Below are 18,265 nucleotides of genomic sequence, written 5' to 3'. Positions count from 1 at the left end.
AAAAAAAAAAAAAAAAAAAAAAAGAGAGAACATGGGGATACATGGAGGTTTGGAACAGAAATGGAAAGGAATAATTATGTAATTATATTATTAATACAAAATATAATTAAAATGTATCAGGTCTATAGCATATCACAAAATGCCATGCATATCTATATTACCTATGTCCACATTTATATACATATACCTAGGTTTCTATGTCCTTTGTTGCTTCTCTACAGTTTTGGAGTTAAAATGGTGTCCTGCATCCAGCCCACCACAGGGCTAGGACCACTTATGGAGGTGGACACGGAAGTTTGACTGTGCACACCCTAAGCCACCAACAAGCAGCAGGCATTGGGCTGTGAGAAGATGCAGGACCTCTCTCTAGAGGTAAGAGTGCAATCAGAGGTCCCTTGGGAACTGCCAGAGTTCTTTTGGGGTTCTTGGGCCTGCAAAGAGGCCAATGACAGCAGGTTCTCACTCTTGGGCACTGAAGACACCACTGGATGCTATGGAAGAGCTGAGAATGGAGTTGGGGGCCATCAGGCAGGCTCTAGCCTGGGACTGAGGGGAAAGAGGTTGGCTCCCAAGGGGCGGAGAGTCCGTGGCTTGCTAGGGTTCGGGGCTCTGGTGACTGAGAGCACAGGGAAGCTTCTTGTGGGAGATTAGATGAGTGGCTCTTTAGAGGAAGACCGGCTCCATTGCTGCAGCATGGTAGATCCAATGAGAAAATGCAGTTCATGGTTTTAAGGTGTTTATTGTAGAAAGGCAGAGACAGGGAGAGAGTAGAGAAATAGAGGTGGGCCATGGTCACATGGAGAGGTGTGGAAAGGGAAAGTGGAGAGACAGGGAGCAAGAGGGCAAGCAGGGAGCAGGAGTAAGAGAGAGAGGAGGGAGCAAACAGCCCCTTTTATTGTGGGCCAGGCCTACCTGGCTGTTTCCAGGTAACTGTGGGGAGGAGCATACCTGACTGTTGCCAGGTAACTGTGGGGGTGGAGTCCAGACAGAATACCAGGGGCTTGGGGGTGTTACCCTAAGTGATGGCCACAGAATTATGGAGCTGTGTCCTCATGTCAGGAGCCTCGTATCTAGGAGCATGGCAAATTTCTTTCCATCCTTTGCAGAGTTATCTTCTGGGTCTCTGGAGTTTTAACCTAGCTCAACCAGAAAACAGGCTGCCTTTCATGGTCCCACAGCAGTTGTTTTAAACACCATGATCAAAAGCAACTCAGGCTAGAAAGAGTTTATTGTCTTATACATTACAGCCCATCATCTGGGGAAGCCAAGGCAGAAATATGGAACCAGGAAGTGAAGCAGAGACTATGGATGAATAATGCTTATTGACTTTCTCAATTATTTTCTCTATAGAATCTAGGACGACTTACCTATCCATGGGTGGCACTACACACAGTAGACTGGACCCTCCCATATCAATCATTAATCAAGAAAATATTCCATAAGCATATCTACAGTCTGGTGTAGGCAATTTCTCGATAAAAGTTCTCACTCCCCAAGTGATTCTAGATTGTGTCAAGTTAACCAAATGTAATTAGCACTCTTCATGTAGTTATCTATCTCTCTACATGACTCAATAACTCCTGAGGTTTCAGGCATTCATTGAGACTATGGAACATAGTACTTGTAGATATGGAAGACTGTTGTGGTATGTGAAATAATTTACTGAATGTTACAAAACATTCAATGCCCAGATTGCCTTCATATGCTTCACTGGACTATCAGAGAAAATTCCTTTGTAGATCATCTTCCCAAAATGTTTAAAGCAAACTCCAAAGAGCAATGAATTTAACCATAACATGGGTCATGCCTTTCCTGAGAAGGGTTCATTCCTGTGGTTTTGTTGAAAACACACTCTGTAATTAAAATTCATGAAGGAAGAGGCATTAGAATTTCTGAGTTGTATATCTTGTATCAGAAATGTCCTCTATAAGCAACACACTTGGTTAGTTTCATATCAGCATTTGCCTTTATTTAAATCAGGATGTGATGGCATGTTGCCATTCTGTGTTCCATGGTGGTCCATGTGCTAGATAATATGGTTTTAGTTTAGGACCTGGACTGTGGAGCTGATTCCCACAGAGATCCATATCATTCACACTGAGTGGTGTGCTATAGTCTCTACTTTGGGCATCCATTGGAAACATGTTGGACCCTTAATTTGTGTTCCAAGCTCAGGGTATGCAGAAGAATAAATGTTTAGATAGCACTGGGTCATACGTGTTTTCTTTTTCTTGGCATTTCTTTGCATTATACATATTTATAGAAAACTCTATTTGCAGTTCATCATCTTGAATTCATATATAGAGACTAAATTTAAGTTCATATCAGCTATTCTTGACTACTACTTTAGCATTCGCTGTAGAGCACACACCTGGGTGCAGCTTTTGACTTTCTGAGTTTGTTTGATTGTTTTCTGTATCTGGACATGAATATTTCATGGCAGGCTGGAAATTTAGTGAGCTAAGTGTCATACCATGAATTGTGGACAAGTTCAGAAATTTAGCCACTCCGGACAGAAGAGACATCAAGGTAGTTGCTTCGATATTAATGACATCATCACCTTTTCTGCCACGCACACTTTGCGTGACAGTGGTATTTGAGATGTAAACTTCAAGGAAAGTCAGTCTCCTGCCTCCGCATTGTCGCCTGGCACCCCAAACTCAGAGGTAGCCCAGATATGTCCTCATACTTGTGTGCTAGGGGCTCACCAAGATATCATTTCTTAACAGCTAGAAAAAGAAAATTTGGACATTGCTCTCTGACCTTCACCAATGTTCCAAGGTCCTAGTCAAACCCTGGCTTGGAATGTTAAGCCATTCAAACTAATTGCCTCCAGCTTTGTGAGTAGGGCATTGAAGCTCACAGAAGGAGAGACTTATCCCAGGACAAGGTCAAGTAAAATCTTCATTCTCAGTTATGTACTACAGCTGAACCACTCCTAGGAGTTAGCAAGAGACTGTCTCTACTTCCCCAAAAGATTAGCATAATGGGCATTTTACCTAAGATGGGCGGGACCTTAATCTGAGAGTGTGTGTGTGAGAGATAGTCTAGAGCATTCAGCATTCTAGATTCAGCAGTCTGCATTCAGCATTCGGACTCCCTCACACTTGGACTAGAACCAGAGTTTAGGTGGACTAGGGCTTAGATTCATGCAGTCCGTAGCCCCCTGGGCCCAGAGTGCTTGGGCCCGGGGGGTGCAGCACCAGTCGAGATTCAAGAGATTGAACATTCGAGATTCGAGCATTCAACATTGAAGATTCTAGCATTCAACATTGAGGACTCGAGATTCAAACCTGTACCCTCCTGGCTCGTGCACCCACAGCCCCCTGGGACTCCGGCCAGGACCATGCAGACCGAACATACTCGGAGCCTGGGAGTGCTGCACCAGTCCAGAGGAGGTGGCTGCTGTTTTAGACCTAGTGTGTTTTAGGTGGCCTTAGATGTACCTCAACTACTGAGCTGCCAGATTTTTCATCTCTCTTTTGCGATGATTGTAAAAGCTTCATGTCATTTTTGAGAAATACACTCAGACCTTACACCACCCGTGTCTACTCTGTCTGTCAAAAAGCCGAATCCCGTGCACACCTGGCCAGAACCCATCGTCCCGCGGAACAAGGGACCCCATAAGAAATCCCAGCCTGTGGCACTTTTCTCTTTCTCAAAATTATTTTTCAGAATAAATTATTTTGAACATTAATATATGTTAAGAAAACAATATAATGTATGCATTAGCCCACAAACAACACTAAAGGAATTATGACTAAATAATGACTTCAGATGCTTACTCTAGGAGAAAAAGAAGAAGAAAGGGAGGACCAGAGGAAGACTCAGAGGGAAGGAGAGATCCACAGGCTAGTCTGCTATGTACTCCAGCCCAAATGCCTGCAAGGAGACTACACATCCCCATACAAAACTGTATCACTTCTATGTTACTATATGAGTTTTTATGAGTTGAAGTAGGCAGTATTTGTCCCTTAGTGACTAATTGTACAGCTTAACATAATGCCCTGTGTCTCATCCTCTGTTATAGGAAGAGGAAGATCATCAGAAAACAGCATCAAGGACTGGAGGCTTAAACAGCTACAACCTGACTGTCAGTTCTGGAAGATGGGAAACTCAAGATCATGTTGTCAGTAGACTGGGAGTTAGAAAGAACCAACATCCTGGTTTGCATGTGAACACCTGATCCTTGTGTCCTCAATATTCGAAAAGAAGAAGCCAACTCCTCTTTGTTTTCCAGAGATATACTGTACGTTCCTGTGAATTTTTAGGTCCTAATTATCTTCTAAAGACCCTACATTTTTGCCCCCCCATCTAAGGATTGTTATGGCTTTAGTGCGAAATGGTATCACAGGCTCCTGTGTTTCAACTCTCATTTCCTTCTTGACTTACAATGCTATTTAGGAAGACTCTAGGACCTTTGAGAAGTGTGGTGTAGCTACCAGAAGTGGTTCGGTCACTACAACAATCCTTGAAGGTCATATGGACTTATTTTCTAGTAATCTCTTTGCTTCGTGGTCAATGCCATGCACATTACTTCTGCTACAAGTTTCTGATGCCACAGATGAACTCAGTATAGCCATGATGTATCTTCTAAACTGTGAGTTCAAGTAAACCTTCCTCCCTCTCCTCAGTTGTTTCTGTCATGAATTTTTTTTAAAAAAAAATCAGAATGAAGTAATTAGTATAGAAAAGAAGTAATAATGTGATTTCTTAATTTCATTTTTTATACATGTGTATACATGTATGAGAAAACAAAAGTAATGGAAGACTTATGATTGAAATGTGTAATGGATCCACTGACTGGCATAATGGTATGTTGGTTGATTCTAGTTTATTTTTGTCGATTATGACTAAGCTACTCATGTATAAGTGTTGTAGGCATATAAGTATTCCTTTTGGTAAGTACTGATATGTTTTATTACTGAATCGATGGTAACAATATTTCCTCTTATGGGAAAATCCAGACATCTACAAAATGGTCATACTATTTGACGTTCTCCATATGGGAAGAAGAGTGCTTGTTTATCTGCATCCTTGCTGGAATGATGTGCCTTTTGTATGTTGATTTTGGATATTCTAAAATCTGTGAAGAATACATCAGTATTCTGATTCACAGTTCCCTAAAGATGTATGATAAACGTAGTTTCAGTTGCATATTTTTCTGATTTATAACTGTGAGGAAGGATTTGTTCAGATCTTTTGCTTCTTTTAAAACTTTAAATCATTTTATTAACACATATTAATTATACATAACAGGACTCATTATAACATTTTCATACATGTACATGCATTTCACACATTACTTCTGCTAAGCCTGGTATGGCCTTGGTGGGGACAGAGTGGCATGCTTCCTGCCCTTGGGATAGGGCCCCAAGTGAGCTCTTACATGAAGGCTGCTGTCAGCATGAGTGTTTGTATAGCAATGCACATTTTCTATACTCCTCCTTTAAGGAATGTCCTCCCTGATAACATTAAAAACTCCACCATAATCAGACAGCTCCAGTCCGACAGGCAAAGGTGTGGCTAATGACTCAGCAAAATGTTAAATGTTGGGACCTTCAGGACAGCACTTAAGGCTGTGAAAAAGAACGTTTAAAATACATGATTTTGAAAATATATAATTTCTCAACTATGTAAAAATATAAGGATGAATATGAATTATGAGGGACTTCACAAATCTAAAAGAAAAAAGGTAGCTAAGCTACAAGCCAGCCATCTTGTTAGAAAGATACAGGTACAGTCAAGATACAAATGCAGGCAGATTCCTGAGTTAAAAGGTCAGCCTGGCAGTCCAGGCCCAGGTGTGAAGGAAATGGTAATTTCAGGGTAGGGTCCCAACCAGCTAGTTTATTATCTGTGCTTAACAAAGGCAGACAGTTCTCTGAATCCTTTTGCAACATTAAGAAAAAAAAAAAAGTATGTTTGCTTTCTCTGAAGAATCAAAGAGCTGGGGTGAAGGGATGCTGATTCATAGGATAATCAAAAGGAAACCTGGAGTAAATGACTGGATTGGTATGTAAAATAAAAGACTGGACCTGTGTTCTGCAGGAGATGAGCTATCTAGAGAATTTTTTAAGATAAAAAGAGAGAACTGCTTGGAGAACACAAACAAGCCAGCAGGACTTGGACAGAGAGATCTCCTAGAATAGCAAGCAAGCAGTATATATAGAGACAGAAATCTCCAGAGAGAAATTAGAACACAGAAAGAAGCAGACTCGAAAAGCTGTATTCAAGAGAGCAAAGGTTGTCAGCTTGGATCCACGGTTTGGCTTTGAGTTATTCTTTCACCGCTCCCAGACACCCCTTCTCTCTGAACCCCTCTCCAAGCACAGGCTGGTCCTTTGAATATCCCCTTCACATTCACCGACTTAAAATCATCGATCTATTACTTAACTCTGAGACATAAAAGTTCCATGGATGTTTACAATAACCCTCTTTCCCCACAAAGGTCTTTTTTCAAATGCCTTTCCCAATATGAGACTAATTTTATTTTTCATTCCTCAGTGTCTTTTAAAGAGAAAAGATTTTTAATTTTAATACAATCCAGATAAGTCATACATTATTTAATAGTTCATGCCTTTTGTTGCTGTACTTAAAATTATTTTTACACCCAATGTCCTCTAGATTTTTATATTGTCTTCTGGGAGTTTTGTAGTTCATCGGTTTTTATACATAGGTATAAAATCCACTTTGCGTTAGTTTTCTGTGAAGGATGCATGGTCTATACGGACACTCAGTTTTTGGGATAAGACACCCACTGATTCCAAGAGAGAGAAATTTCTTAAAGAGACTATTTGCTCCACAGTATTTCTTTTGTTTATGTCTCTCTATTCTGTACTGTATATTCTACTTGTGTCTCTTCTTTTGCTGATACCAACTGGTCTTGAAAACTGCTATTTCATAGTATAAGCTTCATTCTCTACTCTCTGTTGGGAGAACCTTATCCTTAGTAATATTAGCACAGAGTTTTCACATAGAGTATAGCAACCTTCCCTCCCCTTCTCTTTATAAGGCTATAATGTCATCTGCAGGCCCCACCTCATGGCATTAATGTAATCCCAACTGCATCCCCAAAGTCCCATTTCTAAATATCATCAGACTGAGGATTGTGATTTCAATCTATTAATTTACGGTGGACATATTCAGTTCATTGAAAATGTGAGTTATATGTTTTGACCTAATGGGTAGAAATAATAGATTTGTTTCTTTAAAAAAATAAATGAATGCAATGGGAGATTTACAGTTGAAACAGGAATTGCAAAAACATCATACAAATGGCCATTTTCCAAGCCCACTGAGAAGATTAGTGTGCCCTGATCTGATCTTCTTCCACATTGCTAAGCCACAGGGAAAGGAAACCACTGCACATCTGTCCAGGGGAAGATTTCCTAAATCGTTGGCTCGGGTGCCAGATGGGCTCAGTGTTCTAACCCCTTGCTCTGCAAATTCCTTGCATCAAGTATGATCAACTTCAGGCTATACCAATGCAATCTTTTTGATAAAATAGATTTTTATAGCTTGTTTTGTGCTAGGATTCTTCCCCTTCGGCCATTCCCACATTGATCATTAAGCAAACAGGATGAATATCTTACAGCCCTCAGCCCATGAGAATGCTTACCAGCTTTGGATATAAATAGATGACTTAATTCACAGAGCTGTTATTTATGACTCTCTAGAGGTAACAATGTCCATGTTTTTCTTGTGAACTTTCATGTTTAGAAATGACTTTGACTTAAAGTTCTAGAAGTTTACTTGAGCTTAAATTTAAGCAATCTTCATACTATTGAGAAGGTGAAACTATCTATAGCTCAGGGTCAGGGCACACTTAGTTCCTACGGCACTGAATACAATAACCAAGTAGACTAAGACTGAAAAGCTCAATTTAGTATGATCGAAAAAGATCTAATCCTGGGACTCCTTAATACAATTCCTCAAGTTGTGGCCCCAAGCATAAAGTTATTTTTCTTGCTACTTCATACCTGTACTTGGCTACTGTTCTGACTGATAATGTAAATATCTGTGTTTTCTCTCAGTCTTAGGTGAACCTTATGAAAAGGTCATTCACTCCCAAAGGGAACATCACCCACAAGTTAAGAACTACTGACATAAAGTGTCTGGGTAAACCCTACTTAAGTGAAGTTTCAAATACAGTTACTGACCAGGTGTGGGTAATTCAGGCTTGAAATCTCAGCCGAGGAAGCCAAGGCAGGCAGATTTATGACTTTGAGTCTAGTCTGTTCTACATAGCAAATTCCTGGCCAGTCAGGAGTACATGGTGAGCCTTTGTCTCAAACAACAACAACAACATCCTACCACAGTTACTGTTTGAAAATAATTTATAACAATACAACTCTTTGCTACATACCATGATGTATTATGCAGTTTATTTTCATATGATTGATAGAAAACCTAGTCTTCTAAAATATGTTTGCTTTATAACATGGATTCAAAGGAAAGTTTCATATCTATAGGCATTCTTACTTTGAAGTGCAATCAGAAATAGAGAGAAGGTTTGGGATAAAGGTTGCACATTTCCCAGGCACTTTGAAGAACTGAAGTGGGGCCTTCTTCAAATTAGAGACAGTAGAGTACCCTCAGTCTAGAGGAGCACAGTCTTCTACAATGACCCTTCAGCAGCTTGGCAAGAAGTAGAACATTGATGGTCCTGAGGATGGAACCCCGCTCCTTCAGTGAAGTGAAGGCTCTTCCCACTACACACATTTCAACTCCTGGCCCCTATGCCTTTCCCTCTAATGGTTTAAAGTTGCTTTGGTTTTAATGTTGATTATCTATTAATAAATTCTGTGAGCATGGGCTATACAAAGGCAATAAGTGCATGAGAGCGAAGTACTTTTAAATGGAATTAACACTCATAAAAGAGCAATTGAGCTAGCTCTTTCTCTTTTCAAACTCTTGCTTTACTATCATTTTAATATACATTCTTTACACACATTAATGGGTTTCACTGGGACAGTTCCAAACATGGAATATTGCATATAGGTGACACATGCCCTTTCTTCTGCCCTACTCACCACCAGTCACCTTCGCTGTTATTACAGGCCTTCTACTTTATTGATTTGTGTGCTTCCACACAAGAGAAAACAGATAACATTTCTGATTTTGTGTCCAATTCATTTTACTCAGTATGATGTCATCTGCCTCCATTTATTTTTCTAAAAGAATAGTATTTCCACCCATTTTAGTGGTTAATGATGGACACGCATATAGATTCTCATTATCCACTCATGTGTTGATGGGTACCTAGGCTGATTCCAAACCTTACCTTTATGAATTGCACCACAGTAAATTACGCATGTGAAAAAACAAACAAACAAACAAAAGCCAAAAGTATCAGTTATAACAAAACTTCCACCAGCAGTCTAAGCTCTTTTTACGTTCATTTTATTACTTTTTGCAAATTTTATGAGTATTGTATTTACATCATTTCCATCACAATTTCCCCTCTCCAACTTCTCCCATGCCCTCCACTTGTTGAACTTCGTGACTTCTTTAATTAATAATTGTTCATATGTATGTATATATAAATAAAACTTGCTGAATCTACTGAATGTTGCTGTATGTCTATGTGTTTAAGGTTGACCATTTGGGATTGGTTAATGTATCAGGGGCTTATCCTGGGGAAAAAGATTGAAGCGAGGCTGAATTGTTTTCTGTTAGCAGCCATTAGCTAATTGGCTCTAGCTCTTCAACTAGGGTTGAGGCCTTGTGAGATTTACCCATCCACATAGGGATGTCAGTTGGTTTGGCTTTGTGAAGATCTTGCTTAGATGACCATATTTCAAGATTTCATGGTTCAGCTTCCTCTAATATGTAAGAGACACCATCTCATCATAGCTGCCCTGGCTCTCTGGCTCTTACAATCTTTCATGCTCCTATTTCCTATGTTGTTTCCTGAGTCTTAAGTAGAGAGCTTGCTTCTATGTGTGTAAACTGGAGATTCTAAACTTTGAAACAACCATCTCTACTTTTAGTGTTTAGCATTTCTTTCAATAAGAGATAAACAAATTTACATGTTTTACCTTTAAAAGAAGTTGCTAGTTATTTAACAAATTTTACTCTCAGAAGTCTATAAATTGAACTCACAGTGGTGGTGGCTCATTTTTCCATATATACTCAAAATTTGGACATTATATATTATATGAAAATAGAAGACTAGATTACTGTATAATGTTATACTAAAGAAGCTAAAACTATATGAGCTTATAATCACTCCCACAAATGTCCTGATTTTTACTTAGAAATTTTATATTTCATTGTAAACCTTCACAATAATGCATATTATTTGGAATCTTTACACCACTACAGATTTTAAAAGAAATACTATAAAATTACTATTTCATTTATTTATTGTATGAATTGCTCATAATAATTGTGTTAACTTAAGACAAATATAACTGATTATTCCACCTGCCCTGCATCATCTCAGAGAGCCAGGAAGCAGCAGGCAACATTCTCAGGTGAGGCAGAGATAAGCACTCTCTCCCTTGCATCTGTCCACCTGGGAACACACATGAATAACCTGCTAAAACGAAGACCTTGGCACACCTATTGGTGAAACATGGATGCTACTAAGTACAGATGCCAAGAATCACACCAATCCATTTCACAGCACCAACAACAAAAACCAGGATATTGACTGTATAGTATGCAGAGGTCGATGAAAGGTTAACGAATACAAAAAAATATTGCTAATTATTAATAGTATACATTTAGCAATTTAATATGCTGTGAGTTATAAAATGTGAAATTTATTTAAGAATGATTTCTAGGTAAAAAGGAAGGGCTAATAAATGCCTTAACGACTGATAATCACATAATATCAGTATTCTGGCCATTTTAGTAACTAATAATTAGAATGGACAAATTGACATAAAAATATTGAGTAAGAAAAAGTAGTTTGGTATATAATTAATGGTCACTGCACAAATGTTAATGAGCATAAAATAAAGTCTTATCCACATAAGAAATTAGAAAATAAAAGGGTCATGATGATGTTACAGACAAAGTGAAAGAAAGAAAAGAAAACACAAACCAGAAGTTACTGAGAACACTACTGGGAAAACTGCTGAACAATAAACACTTGGAGCCGAGAAGCTCGAAGTCCAGTACTGCTCTCTGGGAGGAGAGTCGTTGTGGAGCTAAGGGAAAAGAAAGGATAGATGTGAGAGCTATTCTAAGTTAAAGTCAGTAGAACTGACCAGAGGACAAGTGCAGCAGGATGTCAAATGTCAAAGGTCCCAGCTGAAATTCAGCCCGGGGTTGATGGACAAAGCTGGCATTATGAGCAGTATCAGGAAAAGCATGGAGAAGGAGAAGCTGCAGCTGAGGCAAGATAGAAGAACCTTCTAGCTGCTCCTCTGAAATCATAGGCGAGACAGAAAGCCTCCATACTTTAGGAACTATTTCAATGATTTCTGTTTGTATTTTCAAGAATTTTAATTTTCATTCTACAGCACTGCATTACTGAACAACAAAATGGTAGTTTAGTTAGTACCTGAAAGCAAATTGATGAGTAGAAATGAACCTACAAGCCTTCATCCTACCTTATCTAATGTGATAACAGAAGAACACTGGCTGAGAATTATAAAGAGCAATATATTACTGTCACTTTTTTTTGTGTGTGTGTGTTCAATTTACAAAACACTGTCTGGCATTCTTTGATGGAACATTCAGCTTCGTGGGGCATTTTGGGTTGGACCAAAAGTCTCATTTGTTATGAAGATAACAGAGTCAAATACTTCAGACAAGTTTTAGTTTTATATTTTTCTTCCCAACCTTGAACCATAAAATTGGGACTAATGGTCTGTAACAGATACTCCCCATCTCTGCCTCTGCCTCCAGCAACTCCACTCTGGCCTTCTTGGCACCATTAGCCACAGAAAAAAATTAGCAAAATAATTGGGGAATCTAGAGTTTCAGTGATGACTTACCCTACTTTTCTATATTCTTCTTTCTTCTACACCATTGCCAAAGCCACAATGATTCTAAATATAAACTTGGAAGGTATGGAGGGAAAACCCAGGCCATTAAAATTAGGAAAATTTAAGCTGTAATATCATTCTTGCCCTGAACTTTTACATAATCTAGATCAGTTGTATTCTGAAAATTAATATTTTACAGTTGCAAAGAAGAAATAATAAAGGGTTAATATATCTGATTATCAGCTTGCTCGTGGTTGATGTCACAGACTCAAGATATAGATATATATGTCTGGGTAACTTGTCGCTTCATTTCTCAACATAAGGCTAAATAGTAAAGTTACTGATTCTACTCATCAGTTAACATCTAGCAACCTTAGATGGACCAGGCCTTATTCTGAACACTTAAAACATTATAGGATTGGTCTGGGATAGTAGTTCAGTACTGATGTATTTACCTAGCATGCATGAAGTCTCCATGCCATCTCTAGCACTATGGAAAGGATGCAAGATTTTATAAAACACTGTTCTTATGTTGTAGTATGAGGTCAATTTATAAATTCTCGGCCCTTACAAATCTCCCTGTAGCTAGAGAATACTGACTATTATCCCATTGCCAGACTTAACTTTGTGGATGTATGTAAATATATGCATACCATATCCTAATACAGGTATATTGCTTTCTGTTCTCCATCCTGTGATTTGAAAACAGACATCTCAGATGGGATTGTGGCTATGAGCTCTAATCCCATGTGGGCAGTAGATACAGAATAGAAATTTACAGCTTAGAGCTTCAGGAGGCTTTGCACAGCTCTGAATCTGACAGACAATGGTAGCTTGGGTAAGGGCACACAGTCCTTTTTGCTGTCTCACCAGTGTTCTGGGAGCCATCTTAGATCTAATACCCTGTATGGTAAATCAGGAATCTTTGAGGACTCACAGAACCCATGGTGCCTTGCTCTCCATCCCACTTTTTCCTTCACAAGGTTGAGTTCCACACCCCTCACATGACACTGGTCTTCCCTGACATTTGAATTAAGAGCTTCTGGTCTGAGTGCCAGGGTAATGCTTATGAATTTCATTTTCAGTTTTACTGAACCACTGTGCATTGGAGAGTAGGAAAAGCTCCTTCTCTACACCCTGTTCCAAGCCTGGGCTGTTCTGAGTTTTAGTAGCTTCTCTCATTTTCTCTGAGAATTTTATTAGGAATCCAAGTTGTGATATTGAACAGAACATAAGTATGGAATTTAGGAGAGAGGTGGCAGGTGAAGATATAAATATTGGAAATAGTCTATTTTCAATAGATATAAATTTTAAAATGTGGAAGGAATAGTTTATAAACAATAACTAGGAATAGTTACAGTATAGCACAAATTTTAAGTATTAGTGTCACTGAAGAGAAATGAAATGGTACTGAAGTTTTTAAAAATGCGATGTGACTATTAGCAACTCAGTAATTACTACATTGAAACAGTTATCTTTACAATGATGAAGTATCACAAAGATCATGATGCTGCAGTATAATTTCAGGTAGGACTTCTTGATATTTTGTTCCAGGAAAGAAAGAAGAGATTCCAGCATATTTACTCTATTTCAAAGGTTTAAGACTAACTACTAGTAAAGATTTAGAATAAATTTCCAAGTGTCAATACCTTTAAGGAACTGTACAAGTGAGGACACTTTAGGTTATTCCTGAATAGAGAAATTCGCATGTCTTTGAAATTGTCTCTCTTACCTGGGTAGAGGGTACAGTCCATGAATGACAGATCATCAATTGCAATATCTCCAGTAAATCCATCTCCTACTGAGGCCACTATCAAGATCTAAGATATAAAAGAAAGGTGTTGAATTGTGAGTAAAATTATAGAACCCTGGGGATGAAAAGAAACTCACAAGGCTGGAGAGATGGTGATGGCTCACTCAGCAGAGTGATTTCACTCAGCACACAAAGGTGTGAGGTGCTGAGTTTGATACCTTATACTCACATAAAAATTATGGGGGATGTTGAGTACCTCTAATCCCATCACTAAGGGGTTGGAGACAGGATGATTCTAGAGTCTCACTGGACAGTCTAGCCCTGTGGTTCTCGACTTTCCAAAAGCTTCAATCCTTTAAGACAGTTCTTCATATTGTGGTGACCCACCAAACATAAAATTATTCATTGCTACTTCATAACTATAATTTTTGATGTTGTTATAAATCATAATGAATATATTTTTGGAGATAAAAGTTTAATAAAAGGGGTATGTGCCACACAGATTTAGAACCACTGGTCTAGACTAATTGGTAAGCTCCAAATCTCAGTGAGAGAAAGACTATCACACAGAGGTGAATATGGTTCATGAGGAAGACACCTGAACTTGTCATCTAGCTGCCACATGCACCTTCCTACATACATACAGATATATACATAAGTGTGCACATACCATATGTATGTATGTATATATGTATATATATATATATATATATATATATATATATAGAGAGAGAGAGAGAGAGAGAGAGAGAGAGAGAGAGAGAGATAGAGAGAGAGAGAGAGAGGTTGAAATAGAGAAATGAAAAGAAAACCATCCATTTCCCTCGGTTACAGGAAGTATTATAATTATCAGGCCTATGTTATGGCTGAGTCCTATTCTGTTTCTCCTATGCCCTATGCAGATTGGGTCTTAGAAACCTGACTGGGGGAATGAGAAAAGGATGGACACATGTATAGAAATTCTGGGGCAGGGTGACTGTGTACCTTCTGATGAAGAGGCACCAGGTACCTACTCAGTAACCAGGGATCTCAGCACTTGTTCTTTGAATAACACACTTGGGAGGAGTTAGCTGCTCTCCTCAGGAGGTTTCTGTAGGCATCAGCCTTGGGCTAGAAACACCCAGGAGGAGGAAGCTTTGCTGATAGTTCTGCACACACTGGTCAGTCATTTGTAAACATTTATACTTGTATACATACTACCAACATTCCCACTGGTACCACCCTCTGATCCTGACGTGGGAGATAGGCTTTGTCATTTTCCCATGAGTCTGAGGCTTTGGCCCTTATCAGTAATACATAATCACTTTAGGTTTTATCTACTAAGAGACTCACCCATGATTTCCTTAGCTCAGGAAGCTAAGGAAAACCACCTGGTATCTGAGGCCTTTCAATTGCCAACCTCACCATTCATATCCACTGGGCTCCCTGTAAATTTCAAATGTGACTCTAGAGTTGTCTTGTTTCCTTCAGATCTTTAGGTGTCTGAATCCCTCATCCAACTGTTTATCTACTTCTGAGGTTAGATGACCTCACCCTTCCCTTTCTATTACATGGTGGAATATACATCATATTTTAAGGAATTTTTCACATGTATTTGAAATTGGCTGATCCATATTGATCCTTTTTGGGATCGTATTAATCACATGATTCTGGTGCTGTTATAAGATCTGTAATTTCACCAGAAGCCTAGGAAATACTGGCAAACCATTATAGTATATGGCAGATTGTGATTAAAGCTAAGACTTACTGTAATAGAATTAATCATGATGAATTATTTTAATACTTATGCAAATATGTGGAATACTTACTTGGCATCTTAATAAAAAAGAATTGAGACAAACCTAAAGTTTTACAGGAAGTTTATTCTCTTTTCCACTATGAAAAGAAAATAATTTCCAATTCACTTTCCTTCACAACTGCTGAATATGGGAGCTGAAATTTTAGTTCACTTCTCCCCAGTTCTATCCTGTACTGAATGCTTTCAAGGCCTTATGTATTGATAACCCAGTCTAAGGAGGAAGGTTTAAAAAATCAAATTTGCTGACCTCAAACCTCTTGGAAAACTTTCTCAAACTTTTCTTCTTTTCTTTTTTAATGTTCTGAGGCCAGGATGACATAAAAATTTATCAATATGAAGATACTTAGCATCAAATACTAGACAAATAGTCCACTTTATATTGCCTGAGAAAAACTTGTATACTCAATTTTTATCTAGTTTATGTCAATACACATTATTTGCATTTCCATCAAGAAGGAAAAAAATGTTGCTAAGAGTTGCTCCACTGGAGGGAATCCATGCCTAGGACCTATAAACAGTGGAAAGCCGCTGGATGAGGAGGGCTTGGGCCTCCCTAGGGACTTAGTGCTGTTGTTTAACTTAATTAACAGAGTGACAATGTGTGCTTATGACTTCAGACTGGCACTACCCTCAGCCTAATTAAAGAAGCATCTCTTTGTTATAATAATCATGAATGCAGAGATTTGTGGCAGGCCAAGGTGTTGAGAATCAGTGACAATTGTGTACTCAGCCCCATAAAAGCCATTTATATTATCCCCTCTAAGGTCCAGGGAACGGTACAAAGAATATCAAGAAAGTCTTTAAAATACATTTCGGTGCATGATATAACAATTGCACCCACGTTTACACAACAGCTTAGGCTGCCTGCCCTGAGCCTTCAGCAGATTAGGTTTGTCAGCTGTTAGTCATAGATCAAAGAGGACTCAAACTGGTTGGCTATTGATGGTTTCTGGTGGAGGAGTAATGATTATTTTCAGTTGTGTACCCAACAAGGAACCCACCCTAGCCCCAATGGGTAATTCCAAATCACCATTACACAGACAATTCTAGTTAAATCAGTAGGTCACAAAACAAAACAAAAAGACATGAATGTGAGAAAGGGACATGCTTGGAGGAGGAGAGAAGAAGCATAACTGAATGATGAAAGGAAGGAGTCCAGGGAAAGGTGAAAATAATCACAATGCACACTACACATGTACGTGAGTGTCAGGCAACAAGTCTAATAAAATTTTTATAAGAAATACGATGGGGAGGTAGAACAAAATATAGAAAACATATTCTGGACCAAATTCTACAAATATTATTAATAATCGGAAATCAACCATCAAACTTGTCAAAAGTACTACAAAATTGTACACTGAAGAAAGCCAATAATTAGCTGAAAATAGCAAAAGATAAATAAATTGCTAATAATATGGTGCTTAGATCAATATGTATACAATGGCAAAGTGAGGTGACAAACCAGCTCAGCTCAGAAGTGAGAAAAGTGAAAACCAGGCAAATAGAGACCCATTACAATTCATGCACATAGAGACCCATTACAATTCATGCACATAGACTCATGATTGTAATTAGCTTAGTCATGAGCATGGAGAAAAAAATAATACCAGGATCCAATGTTTAATTGAAAATTACAGTTGAAACCTGTAGAAACACCTACATAGTAACTGTGTGCTATATATACCACACATGGCTTCATTCTAGGATAGAGACTTGTTTTTCATCTACATATATCCACAAATTAAGGACCTGGCCGTTTTCGTTGAAAATTACAGGAATACCATGGAACCCAAAGTGTGCCACAGTAGATAAACAGCACATTTGGGAGGCTGCTGTATACAGGGCTACATTCTGTTCAAGTTTATTCTACATTACTCAACAAGCATTTCTCAAGGAAAACAGGGGGGTCTTGCTTGAATCATAATTGAATCATACATACATTTGTCAAAATATCAATATGTTAATGACATAAATGTGAACATTCTTGAGAAGCAATGGACATTAGTTTCAAGTGCTGATACAAGAAAATGTCAAGTTCTATGTCCTACTGGTACTCCGACTTTTTAAATATCTACACAAGGAAATCACTTAAACAAATAAACAAACAACAAAACATTTAAGGAAATGTCAGATGAATCAGCAGGTTAAGGCTTTTGCCACCATGCCCCCGAATCTGAGTCTGCTCCCCTTGACCAACATGGTGGAAGTAAATAACCCACTCCTTCAACTTGCATCCAGACATCCACACACATGCCATGCTGAGCACTACCCCCACCCAATAAATATATACAATTAATAAACAAATCTTTAAATAAAATAGTATTTAGTAAGACATTACAACTTTAAAACTAATTTTCAAATATATACTTAAAAGTTCTGTTCTATATTAATCTAAATACATAAAGTTTCTTAAATTATTATGAGTCATCTGAAAATTAGTATGTCTCTGCTCAGAGGGATACATCTTCAACTATACATATGCACAAAGTATTTCTGTTCCAAAAATTCCACTTTATCTACAGTGTTGCTTCTAGAGTAAATGGAAGTACATTGAAATATTAAATGTTATATGGAAGATAGTATTGAATTCTAGAGATTGGAGAAGCAACATTTTATGCCTACAGTCCATTGTATTTTATTAAATGATCTAAGATACAATTGAAAACCTAGTGTATTGTAAACTTTGGTTTTTTAACTTGCGTGTCATAAATATGAAGATTACAAAGAACTGGGAAAGAATTTGACAAAAGACTTTTTTTTTTTTTTTTT

At 38.2% G+C, this 18,265-nt stretch overlaps 1 protein-coding gene across 1 annotated transcript in view; it reads right to left on the bottom strand.

The window, feature by feature from the left end:
• Malrd1 (MAM and LDL receptor class A domain containing 1) overlaps positions 1 to 18,265 on the bottom strand; it is a 694,431-nt gene that overhangs the window by 443,208 nt on the left and 232,958 nt on the right. Inside the window, exon 18 of the mRNA XM_031373295.1 lies at positions 13,678 to 13,765. Coding sequence (XP_031229155.1) covers positions 13,678 to 13,765 — 88 coding nt within the window. The remainder of the gene's footprint in view (positions 1 to 13,677; positions 13,766 to 18,265) is intronic.

This window comes from Mastomys coucha, unplaced genomic scaffold (genome assembly GCF_008632895.1).
Source record: "Mastomys coucha isolate ucsf_1 unplaced genomic scaffold, UCSF_Mcou_1 pScaffold15, whole genome shotgun sequence".
Lineage (NCBI taxonomy): Eukaryota > Metazoa > Chordata > Mammalia > Rodentia > Muridae > Mastomys > Mastomys coucha.
Note: the sequence above shows the minus strand (reverse complement) of the source record. Positions and strands in the feature narration are given on the sequence as shown.